The 20,182-nt window shown below is 39.6% G+C and overlaps 1 protein-coding gene and 1 long non-coding RNA gene across 8 annotated transcripts in view; one reads left to right on the forward strand and one right to left on the reverse strand.

Moving 5' to 3' along the window:
- FLT1 (fms related receptor tyrosine kinase 1) overlaps positions 1-20,182 on the reverse strand; it is a 141,615-nt gene that overhangs the window by 48,386 nt on the left and 73,047 nt on the right. For all 7 annotated transcript variants that reach the window (XM_081860108.1, XM_081860106.1, XM_081860107.1 and 4 more), the window contains 3 exons: positions 11,253-11,367; positions 6,274-6,382; positions 3,915-4,205 (listed from right to left, as the gene is read on the reverse strand). In XM_081860108.1, coding sequence (XP_081716234.1) covers positions 3,915-4,205; positions 6,274-6,382; positions 11,253-11,367 — 515 coding nt within the window. The remainder of the gene's footprint in view (positions 1-3,914; positions 4,206-6,273; positions 6,383-11,252; positions 11,368-20,182) is intronic.
- LOC309341363 lies at positions 11,317-18,591 on the forward strand. The gene is made up of 3 exons (XR_014156267.1): positions 11,317-11,419; positions 15,636-15,751; positions 16,870-18,591. It is a non-coding gene; the product is annotated as an uncharacterized lncRNA (long non-coding RNA).

Consider the following 20,182-nt stretch of genomic DNA (forward strand, 5'->3'; position numbering starts at 1 on the left):
GTTCCTTTAGTTCATTTTTCAGGTGCCCCTACCAGAAATCTTTTAGACAATGTTCACTGTGATAATAAAGAATGCTTATTGGTAGAATAAGATGTTGGTAAGATTCTTTTCATTTTGGCAATAATATGCTCCTGCGTGATGTGATCAAGGTCAGAACTGCGCTCACTTGGCTACACAATGGCTTTTCCTCTCTTTGTAGGAAAGCTGGACTCCTACAAATATCTGATGAGGCTTTCTATCATTAATTATGACAGACCAATTATTTGAAAGAATAACCATTTTTGTAAGCTTCCTTCTGTCCTTTTATATACAGCCTGTTAAAAACATAACATAAAAATTGTTTCTAAAAATAATCCCAGTAACTGAACATAATTTCTGCCAAATATTGTAGTACTGATCCTGTGTCCAGCTAGATTATAAACTGCTTGGTGCAGCATAACCAGGAAACTAGTATGAAGTGTAGTTACAGAGCACTTCTTCACAAATGATCAAGACACCCTCCCACGTTTTCTCATCATTTTCTTTTTTTGCAATGGATTGTGGAAGTTTATATTCTGTTGCCCATTTATTTAATTTCTGTTTCTGCCAAAGTACTATCTATAAAGGCATGATAGTTGAAAATGTGTTTGACAAGAGAAAAAGATGAATGAATCTAACCACATACGGTAAGTTTTCTTTTCCATGGGTTTCTACAGAAAACAGCAGAACCAAGACACTTGAGACAGTGAAACCATAAAAAACAGATGTCACAAAGTCTGTATGTTATTTCTGATTAATTTTAATTTGTTTATAGCCATACACATGTTTTCAATATTGAAAAATGCTTTCTTGCTTAAAGATAAGGTTGCATCACTTTTCACATACTTTCTATTAGGCTATTGCCATAATTAGCTGATTTGGAAAGGCTTGATTAAGGTAAGAAATCATTCTTTCCCTTACTCCTACTTCTGTGTTTTATGAATGTAACAGACTGGGATTTTCACAAGCACTTCTAACTAGCTTAGCTTCTTTTCATTTGACCTTAGGGTAGAAACCTCTTTTCGATTTCACTTGCAACCATTTAGCCAATTTTGCATACAATTGACAGGGAACTTCTGTATAAATTTCAGTACAGGAGAAGTTCATGGTGGACTGTAACTACAGAAACATGAATGGAATTGCAGAGGGAGTAGAAATTCCTCTGCTACCGTCAAATTAGTGGACCTAGGCCTTCAGTAGCAAGAAGAAAATTAACCCTGAGACAGAAAAAAAAAAACCCTCACATAAATATGACCAACAAAGAAAACATTAAACATATCTTGGCTCCTTTTTGCACAGCTCATTTCATTTAACAATTGAATCTCTTTATGAGGCAACTTATATTATCAGTTGAATGACCGATAAGTCAGCAAATACACATCAGAACTTTTAATATGCACTTAAAGAAATACAAATGTAATTTTAAATTATTCTCCACATCATATATGGGAATTATAAATCATCCAACAAAGAACAAAATCCATCCCTTTCCAGTGCAACTGCAGTAATCAGTATTAGCAGTGGTATCTATGCATCAGTTACAATGCAAAAAGGGACTCCTCTAAGCCCCTTTTCTTACACATTATTACTGAGGTTCTTTCATACATTCCAACATGGGTGGTGATGCAGTAACAATCATTCAAACTATTGCAGCACATGGTTGTTGAAGCTTTGGCCAACTCCAAGTTATGGAATTGCCAGGATACCTTCCTTTCCTTAGGATTTGCTATAAACCTTTATTTGTTTCCACAGGTGAGTATTGTGCTCTAACCTTTCCATTAGACTGTAAATCAGGCTTATATGCTTGCTATTCCAATTCATCCTGTGGAGCTGGCCCACAATCAGTGCTTGGTGGATTGAATCCAACGGTCAGCAGCTTCTTTCGCTTCTTCAAACTCCTCAACTATAGTTTTCAGGCTACTGCAAATTCATAAAGTCCTGTCATTGCAGCCTACTTCTTGCCATAAAATATTTTCTGACATATAACTTCTATAGAGATGAGGCTCTCTCTTCCTGTTTTCCTCCAAGAATGCACAGTAAAATACACTTGCTTTCACTGGAATGCAGTTACCAATAATTGGATTGGCTTTGTAACCGTATTAAAAACAGCAGCAGAAAGTTGCTTTGCCAGAATGCATATTGTTTCTGGAAGCTATCATGGTAATATTGAAAAAAGATCTACTGTATACAAAAAGCCTATAGGTGAAACAATAATTCTTTTCTTTACCCTGACAACTTCCAGGTAGCTAATTGTTTTCAAATCATTTTAGGCTCCACATAACTGGCATGATGGGGAAATGCTATTGTTTACCAGTTCACACTTGACAAAAGCAATTCCCACGTGAACGACAAGCTTGGCTGGGGGACACGGTCCTGCTACCTTGAAGGAGGAAATGGGTGGGTGAGTTCTCAGGCACCAGAAATTGTCATGTTGTCACCCTCTGTTTTAATAGCAAAGCCACTTTTGTTCCCATTTTTGCTGTCGCTATTGTGATCCCCACATGCTTGGCTAAAAGAATTCTATATAATAATTAATCATAAATGAACGCCCCTCCAAATATAATAGATATGCATTGTAAAAAAATAAAATTATCAGATCTATTAAAAATAGTAACTTCTTTCTTATACAGATTTTATAATACACAGAAACACCTTGAAATAAAATCACAAAATAGAAAGACAAGCAATGCTTAAAAGTAACAAAAATTACTTTTAATTCTTCATCAGTAGTTTAGTCATTTTTAAATCCCCATGTTAAATCCTATTATCATTTGCATATGAAAAGCAATGGTGTGTGCATGTGTATAAATAATATATATCTCCTAAAAGCCTTAATTTTAAATTTAGATTTGGACAAATACATTAAACATTTTTCTGTGATGACTGGAATCTCATCAATAGGGGTAAATGTGGTGATTCTCCTTTATAAAGATAGCTACAACAACTATACCATAATGAATCAGGAAAGAGTTTTCCCACTGATGTCAACACACCTTTAACAGTAGCACTGTGATTTATTTGAAAGGGAACCAAAGGGAGGGCACTGGGAAAGCTATCACAGTTTATTTGTTCAAAGAAAGAGGGTCCATGAATATTCTAATTCATGCAAACAATACAAGAGGGCTGTGCCTTATTTCAACATTTTTATTTCTTATTCTGCATCCTCAGAGCCTTCCCTGAGAATTGTTGGTTTTCTTTTTAAAAAAAGATTAATATATTTAGTGTAGAAAAATGAATTCAAATAAATAAGCATAAGAACTTGCTCAGCAGGCAATATTTATAAATCCACAAAGAGCAGATTAAAGTAAAAAATACTGTAGTCCAGTCAATCTCTCGAACTGAGCCGTGCTTATTCTGCACTTTAAAGTTAAGTTATAAAATGTCCAATGTTGACCCAAGCCAGCAGTTTTTCTATTTTTTTAAAAAAAAGTGTTTTCAGTTTATGCAGCTTTGACACTTAGGAGGAGGTCGAATATCAAAGCCGAGGAGAAGGTAGTCCAAAGTTTTTCATTAGCACTTGGTGGGAGACTGCAAAGAACAATACAACATAACACACAAAATTCAGTGCAGGGGATGGGGAAGTCTTCCAAATCCCAACTTCCATATCTTTGTCAAAGCAGAACATATCTTCCTGAGCCAAATGCAAGCCCAGGTTTGGGGGTTTGTTGTTTACTTTCTCTCTCTTTTTGGTTCATTTTTGCATGGCTACTCCTCCTATGTCCAAACCTCCCATTTTTTGGAAGTGTACAGCAGTAATCAATCGAGATTATATGAGAGAAATTTCACTTTTTAGTGAGTCCTTTAATGGTTTATGTTGTGTTGTGTTGTACAATCATTCCTTGCGCTCTTAAATTTGCGGATCCGTGAGAAAACAGCCTTTTTGTTACAGTGCTCACCTCTGACTGTAACGTCTTTCTCTTGAAGCACTTCTTCTCCAGTGTATATGTTCCTTGCTCGGCAGGTGTACGTGCCTGAATGTTCAAGCGAAACATTCTTGATGCTGAGAGTGAGACCAATGGAATACTCCTTAGTGGCTGCCTTTTTTATTCTTGTTTGGTTGTTAACTGTCCTTGGTAATAACCAGGCAATGTCTTGGTACAGAAATTTGTTGGCTAAACAGGACAACACCAAGGTTTCTCCTTCAATTGGTGCTTTCTTTAAGTTAATATGGAATCCATTTGGCACATCTGTCAAAAAACAAAACGTACTTTTTATTCATAGGGCACAGTCCACCTTCTCCCACACAAACTCATCTGAAGCTAACTCTTGCTCTTCCTACCAAGGAAACAATGAAAGAGGACCATGTTTTTGAGCTTCTCAAAGGAGTGAGGGCCTCGTGACTGTGAGGATTTATAGAGTTCAAACTCATTTTCAGATTTCTCTTTTATAATAAAAACTGCCGTCTAATCATATACGCATAAAATTTCCTTTATAGCCTCTGTATAACTTTAGATTACCCCTTTCAGTTGCTTGATCAATATTTATGCCTGCATTTGATTAGGTGAGTATTTGAAATGGATTCTAGTTTACATTCGCTATGTTTAAATTATTTTAATGATCTTAGTATAAGTAGTAATTGCACTAAGCTAAATTCTGGGCTACATAATATATAGCCTAATGTGAAAGCTACATCTTCCTGCACAGCACAGGGATGGGGAACCTCTGGGCCTCCAGATATGCTGGACTACAACTCCCATCATCCCTGGTCATTAGCCATGCTGGTTGGGGCTGATGGGAACTGGAGTCCAACACCATTTGCTGGGTTACAGGTTCCTTTCCCATATATATAATGTTACTTAGCTAATGAACAAACCAAGTTATTGCACACAAAGATCAAGCAAAAGCTAAGTGACATATCTATGTCTAATCCTGACATAATGTGCACTTTATTTATTATAATTATTTATTATATTTGTATCACCCTTCATCCAGAGATCACAGGGCAGTTGATAAAGTAACTATCATAATGTTAAAAATACTGTCCAGTTTAAAGAGATAATTTTGTATACAGGCTATTTTGAGAGAAAAGAAACAAACTGATTTTGGAAGAAGACATTACACTAAGTTTCTTCTTTAAAAGACTCCTGATTTATAACCACCTCATAGAATTTGTTAAAGCCTGAGAAAAGCGGGATAGCGAGTGGCTGGAATGATGTAAAAGAGTTTTATTTACTGTAGTGATTTGAAACTTCCTGTGGAAATAGCTCCCAGGTTTCCTGATGGAAGATTTTGTTTATCTTTGCCAAGCACCATCAGGAATCTCAAAATAAAATGCCTTTAGTGACACTGGTCAGCCAGGAGATAAGGCTTTGCTGTTCCTGTCTCACCCTCAGTAATTGCAAACACACCCATGGCCCTGCTGTGTGCCAGCAAAACAACCACAAAAAATAGGGGAAGGATCAGGCTTATATTGAATCTAGTGCTTCTACCCTGTGGTCAGAATGTACACATGTCCCAGGACATATTCATCTAATCCATTTTATAGGCCCTAGAAGGCTTTTTTTTTTTTTTTGCCCCAGATATGTTCCTGTCTCCTTCCTGCCATTCTCTGATGAGGCCAGTCTTCAAATGAGAACAAACTTGAAAGCTGTTGAAAAGCTAACAGCTTCTAGCAATCAGTCTAGCCCTGAAGTATCTATTTTGAATATACTGAAAGGAAATCCTTTTTAGCATCCTGGCCTTCTGTTCACAGCCATCAGCATTTTGTACTGGCATTAGTTTAAAGGTGGGTTTTTTGTGGGGTTTTTTCTCCCTCAGCAAGAGCAGTTGACCGCAAGGAGAAAAGGGTAAGCTTGTTATAACAACTTGTTAGAACGGATTCACCCAAGTGCTTTTCTCATGCTACAAAGTAATTTCTTAGTTCAGCCCATAATAGATCCACATCAGTATGTTCATGGATACGAGTCCAGCATGCATTTGGTTTCTTGCAGGGCATGTGAGACCAAGGCTCACTTCGGAGACCCACACGTTGCTGTGAACATACATGATGGAGCTACAAGTGAACCAGCCATGTTTAAGGTATTTTGTAATAATACCTTAGGGGGAAGAAGAAAATAGCTCACAAGTCACAGGTGGCGGCTGGTAACGAACAGAAAATTCCCAGCCAGTAATAATTTCAGAATAAGGATTAATCTATTAGCACCCTATAATTTTTGTTATTTTCATTCACTATAGTTATCCCCTCCAAACAGAAATGGGTCAAAATGTAGTCGATCAATAGCTGTATGATTTAATATCACATTAATTGTATCTCACCTGTTACAAAATAACTAATATTTCTTTCGTCACTTCCCACTTTATTGGAAGCTATGCAACTGTAGATTCCGGATGACCTGGATTCAGCCACAATCAACATGCTAGCAGTCTGTTGGGGGAAAGAATAGTTTTAGTTCTTATCCGTTTTTAATAATTATTTTTCAGTGATCTTCCTGACTACTGACACTGACACAATTCAGTTGTTCCATTAATTCAGTGAAAAGCAGTGCAGCAACTAGGAGGTGCCACCATCATATAAAGCCAAGGAAATAATGGAATCATAACAGGAAGGCAGCTTACCCAGGAGACCTTTATATTTCCAGAATCATTATATTCTGAACATTTAGGATTTAACATGGATTTATCTCATTCTCATGATGTACTGATGACAGGTTACAATAAATTAGGTGTGACACTGTGAGCTGTACCCCACAGGATGCCCAGAGGTCACTCAGCCAGCCAAGGGAGTTGGCAAGAAAAATACTGGAAAATGTAGATACATGTGTGCAACAGACTAGAAGTTAATTCTTAACTTTTTAAAAAAATATTACTATTTTGTATCCTGGCTTTAACATGTTAGATGCAATCATGGTCAGCAGCAAAAATCAGCCAAGTCAGGCACTGGCCAAGGGCCAAGGAGCTCAGAAGACTCACGGACATAGGTCTGATCCTAATGAAGTGTACATTTGGTTCCATTCACCAGCCACCCTCCTCCCCACTGGTAGCCTGGGACCAACATGTTGGACACGAAGGCATCACTCATGCAGACTATAATCATTTGTGTGGAGCCCTAAGATGCTGTTGCCCCCACCTCTCTGTTTCCTACAACAGCAGAGTTTGGAAGCAGCTTATTGCACCTGAGGCTGTGAGGGTTTATTCACACTTTATCTTGTCTCACTGCAGTGGGTATTAAGAATCACACCCCCACGCTACACAGTTATATAGGTAATTCAGGTGGCGTTTTGCTTTGTGTTTTTTAAAAAAACAAAATGACATGCCAAGTATATATCAAATTTTCTATAACAGGGATGGGGAACCTGTGACCCTCCTGATGGTGCTGGCTTGCAACTTCTATCATGTCAGACATGGCCATGCTGGCTGAGGCTGATAGGAATCAGAGTCCAACAACATTACAGATTAGCCACCACTGTTCTATAACACTACTTAGAGGGTAGTGTAAGAAGGAGATTCTGAGGACAAATCTCATTTTGTCTGAAAACAGGAAGGGCATGGGAATGAGAACAGACACCCATTCTTAAATGAAGCTCTTGTATAATCTTGCTAACACTCAAATACTAAGATGTGGCATACTTCAAAATGGTATTCTGGCTATTTCCTCAAGGATAGATCTCATTCTTGCTCTGAAGGTTTGCTTACAAAGCAAATGTTTCCCTTGTTTGTGATTAGCCACAGATAAGAAGAGCAAGTAGCTAACAATGGGAGCAATTATTTTGTAACATAAAACTCTCAACATCACACCTAAGAGAATCAATCTTTCATGTACATGTATCTGGGCAAGTTTTTAAAATGACAGTTGGTTGACATTTTAAAATACATTCTAGAATTCTAAATGCAGATTTCATTATTAGCCGTGCTGATATTTCCACTGGTCTGGGAATTCAGCCATTCCCCTCTTGCCATCTCAGAAAACAGCAGTACTTTTTGTGTAAAAAGAAACAGTTGTGGCTATAAGCAGTAGAACAGTGGAGGGCATACACATGGGAGAGGACAGCTCCAGGGTTTTTTTTTCAGAGAGGTAGCAATGAAGGCATGTCCTGGGGTGCCAAGATAATTGGAAGAAGCTCCATGTTTTGGCAAAATGAATGAGGTGACAATGAGACTTTTGATGTTATTTGTTAAAGATTAGCATGTAGGAAGTCAGAGAATGAGGAAAATAATTGAGCTACTTTACACTAGAAGTTCAAATGGCAACACTTATTTGCAAGATTGTTAGCATTTCTAATTGAAGCTAAATGAATAATTTGACTACAGTTGCCCATGCATTAGCAGCCTCAAGGCTGGATTACTGTAATGCTCTTTATGTGGGGCTACCCTGGAGGTTGCTACAGAGGCTGCAGCTAATACAGAACATGGCAATAAGGATGGTTGTAAGAATAAACTATTACCAGCATATAACACCTTATCTGGGGGATCTACACTGGCTGATCTGCTACTAGTCCATATAAGACTTGATGCAGCTCAGGGCCAGGTTACTTGAGAGACTGCCTTACCCCTTACCAGTTAGTCACTGTGTTTGTAGGAAGGTTACCCACCTAAGTCCCTAAAATATCAGAACCCTGATCCACAGTAACTTGGAGAAGGGTTTCCAGTGTGGCTATACCCATTTTGTGGAACAGCATCCCTCTTAAGGCACAACAGGTTTTCACCATTCTGGAAACAATATACATTTTTCTTTCAATAGGTTTTCCAGCTGGGTGAAATGATCTACACATTATGAGTTCATACTGCATTGTTTTAAATCAAGTGTCTTTTTTGCGCTGAGACTCATTTAGAAGTTGTTTCAAAAAATTGATAAAATAAATGAATAATAAATACATTTCAGCTGGCTGAAGAATTTCTGTTAAAGGTCATCATGTTTTTCCCATTGAACCTACACAATCAGAAGTAAGCACCACTGAGGACTGCAGTCATGGTGACCCTGATAAACTGAGTATTATTTCCATAAAATGGATCAGCACAGGTGCCTGTATTTTTGGATTCTCCTTTGGGCATGGCTTTGGAGACTGTCGAAATGATCTCCTGCATGTCAAAATTTACAATTACACCACTGGCTATAAGCCTGATAGTTCAGTATATCCCATCCCAATGGGATTTCACTTCCAGCATTTAGGCTGCATACACACAACACTGAAAGCACATTATTTTCCCCACAAGAATTCTAGGAACTATAGTTTGTTAAGTGTGCTGAGCATTATGGCTCTGTGATGAGAAATTACAGATTATTTGGGGGAAATAATGTGCTTTCAATGTATGGTGTGTGCACACAGCCATAAAGGAGAAGCCATGTTAATTTATAGCACAAAAAGACAAAACATACCCTAGCATGCTGGAATCATTCTGCACTGCTGCGATATAAACAAAGAAGACTCTTGCCTACACAAGTCTCATTCCAATATGGTAAGACACATACTGAAAAGCCAAACACCTGAGCAGTCATAGACATTTATTCAGGTTTTATTGTCACCTTCTGACTTGTTTCTTGCATAGACTCACAGAGAAATTTGACCCGTGTTTTTACATGTTAGGATTAAATTGGATTTTGCTTAACTCCGTCTGCAACACTAAAGTCTAACAAACTTTGGTTAGAAGGTGAATTTGATATCTCTTCTATCCCACATTAACAATAGTCAAACTTGACACAAATAGTCTCAAAGGTGAACCAAACTTGCTAAATCACTTCTGTTCAAAGAGAAATTTCCATAGTAACATTCAGGCTGGTAAGCCACCCACCATTACCCTTGCCAAAACATTTTAAATGTCAGAGCGAGTTCAAAACTATGAAAGCTTTTTCTTTTGTTTCAATAGAATCACTCATGTCAGAAAAAAGTGGTTAGTCACTGCCATCTTTGTATCATCCCTCCTCCAATGTTCAGATGTGCCAGTTGAATGAATCTCTACTGCTCTACATAAAAGTATGTTTATCAGAAATATGTTCAAATATAGTTTTAAGAACTAATGAACCTGAAACAAAAGTAGAAAATCCCACTAGGGTTGGCAACAAATGTATGATTTGGCACCCGATTTGGGGGAAGTCTGTTCTGTCATTTCTGCTTAATGTAGAATTAGGTTCCCTGATATCTGTAGTTTCTTCTCAGGGGTGGATGACTTGGGAGAGGACTTCTGCCTCCCCTTTTCCTTCCATGAATCCATCTGTTTCAGCTCTCTCTTCCACTCTCCACTTTCTACACTCTTTCTTCTGCTCTAGGCTTCTCTACCAACATGGAATTAGGCCACATGAAGAAAAGCAGAAGTCCACATGCAGATCTTTGGCAATAGATCCCTGGTCCTGCTTTAGACTATTGATTTATTGTTTCACCTGATGTGTAACTATTCTTCCCCAAAACACTATCATTTGCTCAAAAAAGCACTTGAGTCAGCTAAGTCAAGATAAGTTTGAACATGCTTCTCCTCTTTTTAATTGTCCTCTAGACACATAGAACAATATAATACACTACCAGGAAGCACCAAAAGAGGAAGCACAAGTGAATACAAAATGGACCATATGCAAATCACTGCCATGGATATTTCTGGAGCATGTGTCTTCTGCTGGCTGTCACTGTGCTTCTGTGTGAAAATACTCTGTAGTATTTTCCAGAATTGCCTCACCCTGGATAAAATTTCAGATTGTGTTGAAACCATCCCCAACTGTCTCTTTTGTAAAATAATATTCTCAAATCTTCAGATATCCTCATGACTCTTATCTGAACCCTTTCCAAGTTTTTGTGACTACCAAAGTAGCATCGCAACTATTAGCAAATTAACTTAAAAACCAGATACGTGGGAAGTGGTGCAGAATGGTGTGCCTTGGAATTCAAAGTTGTTTAGTAAGGTTTGCAGTACTGGTGGGATTTGATATCATGTAATAGTTTGTTCAATTTGAGACATAATGTTTGTCCTATCCAGTCCCAGACAGCATCAAAATGAGAATTTAAGCATCAAAAGAGGCTTCTGCTGCTAATTATTAACAGCCCCTTACTGAGTCACCAAAGGCACACTACCTTATGGGACCAATCTGCTATTTGCACGGATAGCATGGCCAATATCCACAAGAACTGTGAACAGAATATGTACTTCGGTAATGTGACTACGACACTGCAACAGAAATAAGCTGGGATTTGATTTCTGAAACCTCTTCTCAGCTGTGAAGAGACTTCCAGCAACTAATCACCCAGCATTTAAAAACAGTTCATAGTACGAATACCCAAGGTTGAAGTACTTTATCTTTAAAATTACCATACCTTATTCTTTCCCTCTATTATTGCTGTTTTCTGTGTGATGGTTTCGATTCTGTTTCCTATAGTGCTCCCAGGTTTCAAGATGAAAGGTCTCTCTGGATTGGAGCAAAATTCATACCTATGATGAGAGCAATGAGAGTTTAGTAAGAGTGAAGTAGGACATCAAATTGGTAAGTCATTACAGACAATGGGTTGCAGTTGGGGCCCATTGCACAGGCTTAATTATGAGACACCCACAGCTAAACTTCTTAAAACATTGGTTAGTTATACACTGTAGTATAGATTTAAGTTCAAGATTTGAATTTTATGGTTTATGCTAGAATCTGAATTTTATCCCTCACACAAATCTGAGCATGTTTGAGGTAGAGTGTAATATGTGCATTATGTGCCTTATGTAGCCTAAAGACATGTGCAGTATGCACACACACACACACATTACACAGTGAGCATGCCACTTACACAAGGGTTCAGTTCCGAGGGTCTGTGCGTCAAGGCAAAATTGTACAAAATCAGGAACCCCAGAACCAATTCCCCTTGATGTGGAGGGCTGCTTAACGGGATCTGGGAAGGTTGCAGGAGAGCCCTGAGAGCTTTGCAGGCCCCTCTTGTGACCTTCCCAGAGCATTCACATCTCCTTCCCAAAGGCTGGTAAGGAAGGCACCACCATGATTACTGGGATTTGCAAAGGTGGCACAAGGGCTTGGGGATGCTATCAGAGGCCTCTCACTCATTTCCCAAAGCCCAGTAAGCAAAAAAACCCCACTGGGGTTGCGGGTGGGGAAAAAATGAATAAACCCCCACCCCACGCATAAGGTTGTGATAGTGTAAGTAAGTTGCGGACTTAATGTATGGTATTTGAATGATTTTTACTTGATTAGTATAACTATACATTGTATAACTTTGCATAACTCTGGGCTGCTCTCTGCCACAGACTCTTCCTACTCACTAAACCCTGTTACCTCTTCAGCTTCTGACACCTCCTCCTCCTCCTCCTCCTAGTCTTCTCCCTCTGACCACTCATTAAGTTTTCCAGGTACAAGTCATTAACATGTGAAACATATGGACAAGAGTTGGGTTTCATTTACCAAAGAAGGGTTTTGAAGCTCAAGTAAGAAATGTTTAAAATATGAAGTCTCTAGTTTCTTTACCTGATTTACAGTTGCAATCAAAATTATTCAACTCCCATCAGGTTTATTATCAAAATTTACCGACTACAATGGATGCTTAAAAATTCAGCTGAAATTGCAACTTATACTGGATTCTCCAGTTTCACTATTTTTCAACCCCTTCATTGCAAGCATCTTTATTACTTAGTAGAGAAGCCTTTTGCTGCTATGACCTGCTGCAAACAAGATGCATAGCCAGACAGCAGCTTCTGGCAGCATTTCCTAAGGAATCTTAGCCCATTCCTCATGAGCAACGTCTCCAGTTCAAGAATATTGGGTCTGCGTGCTGCTACCGCCTTCTTCAAATCCCACCAGAGATTTCCTAGGGGGTTCAAGTCAGGTGACTGATGGCCACTGTAGAACCTTCCAGGACTTCTTCTGCAACAAAGCCTTAGGGGAATTTAAGGTATGCTTGGGATCATTGTCATGTTGGAAGGTCCAATGAAGCCCAAGCGTCAGCTTCCTCACAGACAACATGATGTTTCCTCCTAGGATTTCCTGATACTTCAATGAAACCATTCTGCCTTTCATACACTCCAAGTTTCCAGTGCCAGAGGATGCATAGCAGCCCCACAGCATCACCAAACCACCACCATGCTTCACTGTAGGCAGAGTGTTCTTTTCAGCATATGCTTCATTCTTCCTCCTCCAGATGTAATGCTGATCCATGGAGCTGAAAAGTTCCAATTTTGTTTCATCGCTCCACAGAACAGAACCCCAAAACTTCTGTGGCTTATTTATATGATTTTGAGCATATTGGAGCCAACTTTTCTTGTGCTTTTGGGTAAGTGGTGTAGAGTTCTGGCATGAAAATCTGTGTTTAGTACGGCCTTAATATGCTCACTGAAACCTCAGTGCCTGCTACCCCCAAGTCTTGCTGCAGCTTTTTTGCAGTCATTTGAGGATTTTCCCCAGCCTACCTTCTCAGAAATCTGGTTGCTGCCACAGATAACTTCTTTTTTTTGCCCAGTCCAGGTAGTGTAACCAGTGTTACTTTAACTTTGAACTTGCGAACTATGCTTCCAATGGTGTCTCTAGGAACAAAGATAGTGCCTTCCCTATCTTTTTGTATCCTGCTCCTTGTTTGTGAAGGGTGATGATATCTTCTCTTACCTTTTGGAACCATTCTCTTGACTTAGCCATCTTTCTAACATGCAGCCAAATTTAACACTCAGCAAACCCAGCTCAGGTATTTCATAGAACCATAGAATCATAGAGTTGGAAGAGACCACAAGGGCCATCGAGTCCAACCCCCGGCCAAGCAGGAAATTTCATGTGTTCCAGCTCAAGCACACCTGGTGCAACTAAGGAAGCCCTTGATTAGTTGCATCAGGTGTGCTTGAGACAACACCTGTTGTATTTGTGCAGTTGTGAGGGGTTGAATAATTTTGATTGCAACTGTATATCCCATTCTATTGCAGTGTTTCCCAACCTTGGGCCTCCAGCTGTTTTTGGACTACAAGTCCCATCATCCCTAGCTAGCAAGACCCAGTGGTCAGGGATGATGGGAATTGTAGTTCAAAAACAGCTGGAGGCCCAAGGTTGAGAAACACTGTAATCTATTGCATAGGCTCAGGGTGGCATACAGCAGCTTTTCTAAATGTTAATAGTTTGTCTCCAAGGGGGCTTGCAATCTAAGGATCTATCCCAAACCTTATTTAAACTCTGTCATGTTACAGATGGCCTGTTTGATTTCTGGTCAAGTGTGAGAGTAGAATCCAAATTGGCAGGACTGCATTGGGACCTGGACAAATGTGTAGAGTTAACAACCAGATCTTTCAGTATAACTGTCTATGTCTCATAAAAACATCTGTTAGTATTAAGACAGATTCTCCCTTCCAATGCAGGCTCTTTCCTTAACATGAAAAACTTGCTTACATTACTATTTCTTTTGTTTCCTGGTTTCAAAAACTAAAGAACAACATGAGAATAGCCCTGTTCAGGCATTCATCATAGTCAGTTTTAAGTAAAAGAGATGGTTAGACAGTGTTCTTGAAGCTGCAAACATAAAGCAGATGGCTGGACAGTGTTCTCCAAGCTCCCAGCATGAGTCTGACCAAGCTGCGGGAGGCAGGGGAAGACAGGAGGGCCTGGCATGCTCTGGTCCAGGGGGTCACGAAGAGCCGGACACGACTAAACAACAACAACAACAATAACAACAAAAAGGTAAAGGACCCCTGGACGGTTAAGTCCAGTCAAAGGCGACTACAGTGGTACCTCGGGTTAAGTACTTAATTTGTTCCAGAGGTCCGTTCTTAACCTGAAACTGTTCTTAACCTGAAGCACCAATTTAGCTAATGGGGCCTCCCGCTGCTGCCGCACCACCGTCACACGATTTCTGTTCTCATCCTGAAGCAAAGTTCTTAACCCGAGGTACTATTTCTGGATTAGTGGAGTCTGTAACCTGAAGCGTATGTAACCTGAAGCGTATGTAACCCAAGGTACCACTGTATAGGGCGCGGTGCTCATCTCGCTTTCAGGCCGAGGGAGCCAGCATTTGTCCACAGACAGCTTTCTGGGTCATGTGGCCAGCATGACTAAACTGCTTCTGGCACAATGGAACACCATGACAGAAACCAGATTACATGGAAATGTCGTTTACCTTCCCTCCACAGTGGTACCTATTTATCTACTCACACTGGCATGCTTTCAAACTGCTAGGTTGGCAGAAGCTGGGACAGAGTAACAGGAGCTCACCCCATCGAGTGGATTTGAGCCGCAAATCTTCTGATCGGCGAGCCCAAGAGGCTCAGTGGTTTAGATCACAGCACCACCTGCATCCCCAGTCTTAAGTAAACATATGAGGGGGCCTGTGGGAATAAGCACATGAGCTATGCCTGTCATCATTCTTGTCTGCTAAACACTGGATGCAAGCATCTGAAGATGGCCAGAGTCTTCTATTTTTTATACATACTAAGTTTGGAATAAAGCCTCACAAATTGTGAAAATATGGAAATTTATGTCAAAACATTTAAAATGTCTTCAATCTTGTAGAGCGGAAGGAGAATGCCACAAAGTATTGTTGATTATGAAATTTCAAGAGTGGGCGGGAATGCTGGTTATGTTACATAATGTCCTGGCTCTTAATCACCCTTTATGGAACTAATTTATTGTCTTAAACCTAATTTGATGCATATGGTAAAAAGTCTATTGGAATGCTTATTACATTGCGTTCATCTCTTTACATTCTTTTGGAGAGAGATTCTTGTTTTGTTTAAAGCTAGGTGTTCACAGTTCTGCTTTGAATGGAACAGCTTTGACTTTGGATCAGATGTTTTACTTCTCAAGACCTGAGTGCAAGCTTCTTCAAAAGAAATAAATCAAATTCCTGCATTAGTAAGTTACTTTCATATGTAAATCATTGCCTTCAGAAAAGTAGGATTTAAAATCACAAGTTTGTGATCAAATAGCTAGCATTGATCAAAGAAGTACCAATCCTTTCCTAAGGCATTAACTTCCTCAGTCCTTTATGTCACTGAATGAAAACAGCACCTGATCGTTTCATGTAAGATGTATCATAACCATTATATGCAACATCCATTTGGATAGAAGGGAACTTGACATAGAACCCAGCAAAACAAGTGAACAAGGTTACTACAGTAGCACTGCTTGACCGAATGTGCTCTTGAACTGCTGAACTCTTAGCAAAACCTCCCAAATAACTTTTAAAAATGACATTCTACCTTTCCCCCCTAAAGAAATTTGTTTAATTATTTTAAAACCCTAATTCTTCAACTGCCCCCATGTTTAATCAGGGTTTAAAACCCTGATTAAACATCTGTTTGGGGGGTCGGGTGAGGGGGAAAAAATGCCTTCTGCTTCTCTCTCCTCACTGCCAGACCATCCAATTTCGGCAGGCCAGATAGCTCCAGGTGGACTTGATCTAACCAGGGTGAACTGAGGCTGCTTCAACTCAGTTTAAATCTCAAGTCAACCCAAATAGGCCTGATTTGGTTCAGGATCTGGAATTTGGCCAGATCCAGTGCACAGCCCTAATTTCAGTTACTATTATATAAAATAGTCATTTTGATGCTTTTTTTTGCTGCTGTTATTTTAATGCTGTTTTAGTTCACTGTATATTACAGTTTCATGCTTTTATTTTGTAAATCATCTTGAGAAGGTTGTTACCTCTAAAGGGAATATAAAAGTACAGGCAATCCTTTGTTTTGCGCAGGGGTTACATTCCATTTCCCTGTGCATGTTGGCGTGGCCCACATAAAGTATTCCACCTTGCCCCACCCCCGTTTTGCCCGCCCCCATTCCATCCTGATGTTTTAGTGATGTTTTAGGGTAACTTCTGGGTTTGGCGCTTTGTGCACATGCACGACTGCACATCAATTGGGTGCAAGCAAATCAATCGTTGCCTGTATTTTAATTTTTTTAAGGGCATTTCTTTTCCCACTTCTCCAAGATTCTATGAAAATGGTACAATTTCCCTTATTTCTTTATTTCAGTGTTTTCCACTAAAACAAAGATGAGGAACTTGTGGCTCTCCAGATGTTGCTAACCAACAACTTCCATGATTCCCGGCATCTTGACTGGAACTAATGAAACTTGGAGTTCAACAACAGTTGGGGGGGCCACAGGTTCCCCATCACTGCACTAAAACTACCGAAAGCATGAGCAGTTTGAAATAATGTCCACCCGCATCTGGTAACTATCTCATTATTACAGTCATTCATTGCATTTATAAGCCACAAGATAATCTACAGATTTCCCTGTGTTAGACTAATCCAGGGTCAGTTTGTGATACATAAAAGAGCACAAATTGTTTTTAAAAGCTTGTTTCACAAAGAATTACATCAGTTCAGTTACTGAAAACTGTGGCTTGAACTAATTAATTCACAATGATCACTAAACAGAGGAAGAGCACACACTTTGCAAACATTAGATCTCCATGTCAATTGCAGTAATTATCTGAGGAAAGTATACCCGGGACACTATACTAACTTAAATGGACCAAAGGTCTGACTCAGATATAAGACACCTTCATATGTTCAAATTAGCTAAAATGCCTCAAAAAACATCTTTAATGCATTAGAAAATTCAGAGTATGTTGCTATCAAAGAAGAGGTGCTGATGTAACTGGGGAAAGCTCCCAGAACAGTTGCGCATGAATGCATGTACTTTCTAAATCCACTCAATGCAGAACTTCACCATTGATTACACTACACTTCTGATAAAAACACATCAATCAATTAAAAACAAACAGTGAAAAGCTTAAGTGCAATGGTTTGAACCAAGTAGAAGGCAAACAGATAATGTAGGACCAAAATTAAGCTGCTTTAAGCACCTTTAATTTCATCAGGAGAGAGTTGAACACGTTACTATCACTGTACAAATCTATAATAATTCTACACACTGAGTGCATAGTTTACAAATTATGGGTTGTTTTTTAAAAAATTGCCCAATTATTCCTTCTCCACAAGAAATCCCATAAAATCCCATAAAACAAATCTAATCATCTATATCAAAATACAAAATACTAATTAAAAATACTAAAAATAGAAGCTGGATCCAAACAGCTACTTTCAGTTACCCAGAGGTTTTGATCTGCCCAAGGCTGACCTTTCCACCCCTTTTAAAATTCTGGTTGCAGGGAGTAGAACTGGATAACATACAATGAATGGTAACAAAAATAGGTGACAACGACAACAAGGAGGCTGCTTATTGTAATGCATAACATAAGAAGACAATGAAATCTCAATAATATTAAAATACCTTACACTTAAGAACAAAATAAAGATTTGACATAATAGGAATTTTGTTTTTTAAAAATATTTTTATTTTTTTGCAAGGTGGGCAAGTTTTCCTTTCCCATCACATTGCTGGGTTCAAAAAAGGTCAAGAAATGCTTTAATGACAATCTGTGGTCTTTGATATATTAGAAATGGAACTGAAAGATGATGGAAGTTGTGATTAACGAGGAGAGAATAGCCAAGTGGGAGAGCATGGCAGAGACAGAAACACCTCATCTTCAAGGGAGCTCAAGTGTGTAGGAGATGTGATCTAGGGTGGCCATTTATAAATTACAAAGAATGTGGAAATGCATCACACCCAAAATGGTCAAAAGAGGACACCAATTTGCATACAAGGTTGTATGTACAGTTGCAATCACAGAAGTAATTATTCTAATTTAAATAAAAATGCAACCCATCTCACCATAGTGAGGAAAACTGTGCCAAGGTAATCTGTGTATCTGTTCAGTCTGTTGTCGAGGTACTAATAACTAATAGACAGCTTCAAGGCCCCGCTCTCCCTTCTTATAGTTCTTTATCTTTAAACTGCACTTTAACTGGCAGGTCTTAAAACAGTAAGATATATGATGACAGTGTGGATGGAGAACATGGATCTTATAGGTCTACAGTCAGTTATTCATAAACTAGCCAGGCTCTGTCCAAGTAGGATCCGCCCCAGAACGTTCTGCTGGCACACAGAGAAAGAGTTAGGGTCAGAAAAGAACACTGGGAGCTTCCTCACATCCCAATCCTCTCACAGCTGAGAGCCAAGCTAAAGTTGTCACATCATAAGGCAAACAAGGTCTGCACTTCCAGTCAAATCATTGCAAAAAGGGTGTGTGAATTCCCTAAGTCTACTTATGGAGATCATAGACATTTTGGCACTTCAGGCAAACCACAAAATGGTGCTACCCCGTGACCAAGAAAAAAGGGGAGAATGACGATCTACATCAGGAACAAAGGGGGAGAATAAAAATCTACATCGGGGACAAATGGGCGAGTGAAGCTCTAACCTGGGAGTGAGTGGGGGTGGGGGAATCAAATCAATCACACCCACGGGTGAAACAAGGCATTATTTCCCCCGGGTTGAAGACCCAGTTTAGTAACCCCCCACGCACATTTGCGTACATACACGCAGAGGCTGGGACCTTAATGGCACCCCTCTAGAGGCTTTACCCCAGGGCAAAAAATGGGGCAATCCCCATACCATAGTTGCAGCACAATTGAAGTGGGAATCAAAGGGTATGTGGGGGTGGGTGGGTTTGCTCTGAATCACACTGGGCAAGTGCAGACCCTAAGAGACCCCAGATGGCAGCCCCTACCATTTCCTCCCTAGGGGTGAGAGGAGGCAAACAGCGCCTCCTATTTGCCAAGAGGGCGCTCTTGAGGTGGCATTGGCAGGGTGGCTAAAGCCAAGGAGGATCTAGCCTCCAAGGAGTATGCGGCAGTGGTGGCATCAGCGGGTGAGGCAGTCCTTGGAGGACGGATCTGCTGCCCCGGTGGATCCTGCTACCCGAGGCAGTCACCTCACCTTGCCTCATGGGTGAGCCGGCTCCGATTACAGCTAAGGAAATATTTGAACCAATGTCTTTCTTGTTCATAGCTCAGTAGCCTTGCCACTGCACTGCACCAGCTTTCATATTCACACGTTCAAATTTTAATATTTTTATTTCCAATTCAGTCTTCTGAGGTTGTTGTTCTGACCTTGCAGAACTGGTTGGAGGTGCAAAGTCCCTTGATTTTTAATATGTGGTGCTTTGTGGCAGAAAGCAAGTATTTGTGTCAAGTGCAGTTATGTGGGAGATGATAGATTTCTGTGAATGTATAAAATCCATCATGACTTGTTCTGGTTCCACTATGAAACACCTGGAAATTTTGCAAAAATGCATTTATTGTGCATTGTGATACTTAACATTGTCAATTGTGGCAATTAATTATCAATGTATGATAAATGGGTCATCCTGTTTGCTAATCAGAAGCATGTATTAGCTCACAGGGATGACTTGTAGTTGGAAAGTATCCAATAAAA

The sequence above is a fragment of the Podarcis erhardii genome (assembly GCF_964252035.2).
Source record: "Podarcis erhardii genome assembly, chromosome: 4".
In the NCBI taxonomy this organism is placed as follows: domain Eukaryota; kingdom Metazoa; phylum Chordata; class Lepidosauria; order Squamata; family Lacertidae; genus Podarcis; species Podarcis erhardii.